Raw genomic sequence first — 6,000 nt, 5'->3', positions numbered from 1 at the left:
AGCTAAATGCAGTTGGCAATTTACAAATGTTAAATGGTGCTCCAGCCAATCAGCTCCTGTCATGCATTTGGAAAAATGACAGGAGCACCTTATAACATTAGTAATGAGTGATAAGAATAACTCATTAAATCTGCTCTTTGGTTAGTTAGCTTAAATTTTGACAACTTAAAATCATTTACCATTTGAAGTGTTAAAAGCAAGAACAATTTGGAAGTTGAGCCGTTTACACCTTTGCAGGACTTTCCCCTATATAAAGCAGGTAGCTAGCTTATTGGCTTATATGTGCCCTACTGTAGATTTTACCCAAGTGCACAGCCACCGCATTATAGTTGTCATTATAAGCGTGCAAAGCATTTCTTGTACAGAGCAGCTCTAACATCTGTAGCACCAGTGGCAGGGATGGGTACGACAGATATTTATCCAGAATATTCATTCCTAATAAGAGATATCTGAAGAAACATCTTGACGTTACAGACCTAGGACTGGTATTCCGCAGTAACTCACCTGCCAATGTCACACCCACACAATCACAGCACACAGAGCCCAGTTATAAACATCGACGCAATGGATTATCAAGGTACAAACTATATCTAGTGCTCAATGTCACACTGGCAGTATATGGAATACATTGGTATCCTGCATCAAGTTCCTCACCCACGGAGTGAATGCAGTGTAAGCAGCTGGCAGGACCACCACCAGTAGTACGGGACGGTACCAGTGCTCTCAGAACATCCTTGTCATAAAAACACTCAAGAGGGACAGGTACAGAACGTAGTCTTTATTAACAGAACAATGGAAAGGATTACTTTTTCTTCTCCACATCCTGTTCTGCAGCTTCCTTGGCTCTCTTGGCACGGATGCCGAAGAGCCTTGCGTTGGCACGTGCCATACGCAGACTGGCAAAAGCTTTGAAGTTCTTCTCGTCCTCCGAGATGACTCTTGCCTTCTCTTTCTTGTAGACCTAAGAGACAGGAAATGACAGAAGAGTGAGCTATGGCTACAGGGGGGTCCTCTCATATTAAAGTGCACATTTTTTTCTTAAAGTAAATTTGACATCACAAGCAAAAGGGGCCTCACTGCAGACAACTATACCCTTTATAACTCATGCCCCACCGCTGAACCTCACTTGGCAAGTGAGCTAACAATTACAGCACACAATACATAGGGTGTTTAAAAATCCCATCGCTATACATCTTTTGCCCTGGGTGGTAGTCTGTAGGGAGTTTTCACTCGTGAATATCGACCAGCATTTGCCCACAGTATGCTCCAAAAACTCAGTGGGTAAACCATTGAGCAATTACAAGTACATGGTGCTCACATAAGTCACGTCATTATCGGATGTTTGCTATAGTCACACCCACAAGAGAAGTATCCAGATACCTTTGCATACTGGCTACAACTTCACAATTGTTTCTCTTCAAAACTGAACCAGGTACATTCAGGTGATTAGAAAAAGCAGAGCGTGCAGAACAAACATGTCCGTGTAATGTAAGCACACCTAGCTCCCTTAGGGGTCTATATACTAAGGCTTGGAAAGAGATAAAGTACCAGCCAATCAGCTCTTAACAGACATGTTACAGGAAGTGAACTATGGCAGTTCAGCTGATACTTTATCTCTTTAATGCTTAGTACACAGACCCCTCAGTGAGAACCTAAAGCATTTAACAGTTCCAATTGACCTGAAGGATCCGATGTAATATTATGTCAGGTGTGGCTTTCGGGTCTGGAAACCACCCAACATTGTGGGCAGAATCAGAGACAAGCTAATCTTCCTATTCAGTGCTCAGCTGAACACATCTACCTTAGGTACCCTGGACACAGGCCACAAATGTCACCTACAGATGAGTTCACATTCACCTATTCCAAAACATTGCCAAATAACCCTGTCTGGCGCATCCCAACAGATAAGCTCAATAAATACGCGTTTTAGTCAAATCAATAATTCAACAAAAAGTACAAAGCATGGGTATCCTGAACGCGGACGCTGGCATGTCTGGTAGCTTACTTTGAGACTTTGCGCAAATACTTTTGGGATAACAATACTACCCCTAAGTAGCAAGAACACTAATGAAAGGTGTGGCTATGATGCCAGCACAACGCACCAATCAGGAAGAATGAAGTGACAGAAATCTGCACCAGCGGCAGGGCCTCACTTTATTACCATATGATGCAAATAGGACGTGTATAAGGACACCACTCCGGAGTTATGCAAGAAGGAGTGTTAATCTATGAAGGATAGAAATCTATAGGGTTGTGAGTGACTTCCATGGTAAACAGGGGCAACCATAACTGCGGCTGCTATGTGCACTGCAAGCTCCCAAAAAATGCCAAAACACAGAGCAATTTCTGATGACACCGATTAGGATACACTGTCTATAGGTATTTTCCCGTGCATTAAATGCAGAGGGGTGTATTTAATGCAGCTTTTTCTTTACCTCTACCACATGCCTGCATGGAAACAATCCTGCCTCTGCAGATTTGTAAGCAGGGTTCCCGCAGCTAGCAATTGGTCACCTCAGGAGGCTGCGAGAAGAAATCATCCCTGTGGCTACCGGGCGTCTAAACAGAGCAACAATTGAATTGCTCAGTTTTGCTCCCCTAAGTGTTAGCAGAGGGGCAAAGCAATTGAATAGGTCCCTGTGTGTGAATATGCAGAGAGCGTTCTATAAATTTCCAGTTTCATAGACCAAACTTACGTTGCGAATTGGCATGATGGGGCCTGTCAGCTGTGTGGCCATCTTTAACTCTTCCGCCTGCAAAGGGTTTAGAGGAAACTATGGTTAAGAGATCTGTATCTTACAGAGCAGAATACATACAGAAGATTACAGTCATCAGCTGGAAAAGGGTTCAAACTCGAATCATCACAGGGATGCAGAGATTCCGGAGAAATTGTCATCATCTGACTGTGCCGGCCGCACATGTTGTATACAGGCAGCCATGCACGCAAGTGAATCAGCACCAGTTTTGGATGGCAAATGCCAACATAGCTTGCATGTATAAAGCATGAGCTAAACATGGGTAAGCAGACAGATATCAGTGTACCACTTACAGAGGCGTCTCCCTTCTTAGGAGCAGAGGGCTTGCGTGGGAAGATAATCAGTTTGGAACGGTATTCCTTCAGCCTCTGCACGTTGGTCTGCAGGGATTCTGTAGATTTGTTGCGGCGACGATGGTCCACAGATATGCCAATAGTACGGGCGACCTTCTTGTTTATGCCAGCAGCCTATGGGAGGAGATAAAAATAATTGTCATAAGGACAACAAAAAAACCTCAAATGAGTCATTAAAAAGGGACAAACAGCCATCAGAATAAAGGGTTCAGGGGATCATCACAGAAATGCAGAGATTCCGGAGTGAGTCATCACACGGCTGAAAGACCTGGTATGGAGAAGTCTAGCAAGGAAGCAACACTGCAGCATGATCACTTGATAATGGTGCGGACATACGCCAGGCAAGATTACAAAGATCTCAGTTCCACAGCCCATATTAACTTCTTTAATACCACCACAGGAGTCTTTAGGGTCTCATAGCATGCATTAGTGGCTACAGTGTATCTGGGGAAACTCACCTTAAGCTCCTCCAGGCTGAAGCCTCTACCAGCTCGCAGCTTTGTGTGATATCTGATTGTTGGACACCTCACCACCGGCCTGACTGGGCCCGAAACGGGTCTTGGAGCTATCAAACGGGCTTTAGCTTGCCGTGCCTTGCGTCTGCATGGGAAACATTATACAAAGTCAGTGTAGGATAGAGGTACGGTTAGAGCACACAGCTCTGGATAATGAAATATGACACTAGCACAGGTATAGGCAGCCTGCGACATAGCTGCTGTGAAAATGCACCTTCTAGCATGCTCTGGCAGATTTGCAGTTACGGAATGCCACAACTGTGTCCGCATGCTGAGAGGTGTAGTTCCACAGCAGCTGGGGTATCACTGGTTGCCTAACCCTTGCACTATGCTGCAACACATTCTACAGTCATCAGCTAGAAAAGGGTTCAAATGTGAGATCATCACAGAACATGCAGAGATTCCGGAGAAGTTGTCATCACCTGACCGCAGGCACAGTGTTCACAGCCATATAAAGCAGGGGTAGTAACCTGTCTAATCTGTGTTTTTCTACTCACCGGCGAAGCTTCCTGGCGGGCTGGTTAAACCAAGTGGCCACTCGTCTCTGCCAATCCTTATGAAAGTGCGGCTTCAGGATCATGCCATTCCTGCTGGGGGCCATGGCTGCTTATTTCCTACAGTGCGGAAACACATGGAAGACCTCAATGAGATGCCAGGGGTATACATCTAACACAAACACACACTACTACTAATATATGTTTTATAACCAGTTATTTACGTAGTGTACATACCCTACAGCACTTTACAAAGAATATTTGGCCACTCACATCAGTCCAGTGTATCTTACAATCTATATTCCGTGCCACATACACTATGGTTGGTTTTGGTTAGGAGCCAATTAACCTGTCCGTATATGGTTGGAGTATGGGACACAACCAGAGTATCTGGAGGAAACCCTTGCACGCATGGGGAAAGTAAACACAGGGATGTACTAAAAGGATGATCACATCCCTTTCTGTGATCATCCTTTTAGTACATCCCAGTAAACACATACTCCACACAGGGCCATGGTGGGATCGAACCCATGACCTCAACGCTGTGAGGCAGTAGTGTTAACCATCCCACCATACATAGACATATTCCAAGGTAACCACTGGGCCCCTCCCTAGATCTCAGGGGCCCCTCTTCAGTCTATCCCCATGCTGTACTACAGATCTTACCCGTCGGCGCTGTGCCGCCAGCTCCCCCATGCCCGGCGTGCAGCACATTACACTCCCCGGCAACGGGCCCAGGCACAGGCGATATACCAGTGGTATCCTGTAAACCTGCACCGCATATCCCAACAAGCTGCACGCCCGGGAGCCGGGGGACATACCCCATCCCTCCCCGGCACAGGCCGGGCACCGGCGAGAGAGGATGGCGGCAGATAGAACCGATTGTAGCCGCGACTCTCACAAACATACCTCCACAGAGGAAAATGGCCGAATAGAAAGGAAGACTGGTATTGATGCATTATGGGATATGAGACGCTTAAGCCAATCACAAGCGAGACAAATCTATAGCCAATGGGAAAGTTGAGAATGAGAGGTTAACTTCCGCCAGGAACAGCAGCGTGACGCGTGCCCATATCATTAATGGCTGTGTTGTTGTACTACGTATGCTGTACATAAATGTATAAGCATAAAATAAAAAGTCCCTGCCTCTTGCAGTTTACTATTCTAAATTCAGATTCTCACCTCATGTTGCTACACCTCTATGGGGTGTTGGAAGGCGTGATGTTCCCATACCTCACATCCATTGTGTAGAAATGAAGTTTCCACTAAGGGTCATATATGCAGTATCAAACTTTCTACAAGTGGAGATGTTGCCCATAGCAGCCAGATTCTAGTTATTTTAAAGAATGTACAAGATACTGACAGAAGCTTATGGGTTGCTATAAACAACCTCTCCACTTGTCCTCTTTAGAAGATTTATTACCTCTCCCCCTGAATGTAAAACCCACAGCACTACTTAGTCCAGGATACACTTTATCCAACAACTTAATATATATAGAAAATCAAATATGGTAGTAACAAGGGAATCGTGACTGAAACGCAAATGCATCGCAGCTGTTTTGGGGGCGTTCTACTTGCGACTGCATTCCCATACACGGCTACAATGGTTCAGGCGTCTTACTTTGGACGGCCATGCTTTGCGACTATAGGGTGATATGCATCCGATGTCTACGTCTTATTAGAACAACAGAGGTATTGGAGTGATATTTGCTGGTCTCCTGGATCATGACATTGGGGGTCATTCCGACCCGATCGCATGCTGCGTTTTTTCACAGCCGTGCAATCGTGTCGGGAGCGGTGGGCGCATTGCGCAGGCACATCGATGCCCAGCTACGGCAGAGACGGCTGTCGCCGGGCAGCAACGCTGCTAATGAAGAAAGCG

At 45.7% G+C, this 6,000-nt stretch overlaps 1 protein-coding gene and 3 non-coding genes across 4 annotated transcripts; all 4 read right to left on the bottom strand.

The window, feature by feature from the left end:
• Positions 1 to 763: 763 nt before the first annotated feature.
• RPL13 (ribosomal protein L13) lies at positions 764 to 5,118 on the bottom strand. Its single transcript, XM_063945542.1, has 6 exons — positions 5,028 to 5,118; positions 4,122 to 4,238; positions 3,568 to 3,709; positions 3,050 to 3,223; positions 2,697 to 2,753; positions 764 to 961 (listed from the first exon to the last, which is right to left on the bottom strand). The coding sequence occupies exons 2-6, from the start codon at positions 4,223 to 4,225 to the stop codon at positions 803 to 805; spliced, it is 636 nt and encodes a 211-aa protein (XP_063801612.1). The 5' UTR covers positions 4,226 to 4,238; positions 5,028 to 5,118; the 3' UTR covers positions 764 to 802.
• LOC134971122 (small nucleolar RNA MBII-202) lies at positions 2,818 to 2,898 on the bottom strand. Its single transcript, XR_010190248.1, has one exon. It is a non-coding gene; the product is annotated as a small nucleolar RNA MBII-202 (small nucleolar RNA).
• Positions 3,292 to 3,363, bottom strand: LOC134971123 (small nucleolar RNA MBII-202). The gene has a single exon (XR_010190249.1). It is a non-coding gene; the product is annotated as a small nucleolar RNA MBII-202 (small nucleolar RNA).
• On the bottom strand, positions 3,959 to 4,043 carry LOC134971120 (small nucleolar RNA MBII-202). The gene has a single exon (XR_010190247.1). It is a non-coding gene; the product is annotated as a small nucleolar RNA MBII-202 (small nucleolar RNA).
• Positions 5,119 to 6,000: the final 882 nt, after the last annotated feature.

Source organism: Pseudophryne corroboree, chromosome 11, assembly GCF_028390025.1.
Source record: "Pseudophryne corroboree isolate aPseCor3 chromosome 11, aPseCor3.hap2, whole genome shotgun sequence".
In the NCBI taxonomy this organism is placed as follows: Eukaryota; Metazoa; Chordata; class Amphibia; order Anura; family Myobatrachidae; genus Pseudophryne; species Pseudophryne corroboree.
Note: the sequence above shows the minus strand (reverse complement) of the source record. Positions and strands in the feature narration are given on the sequence as shown.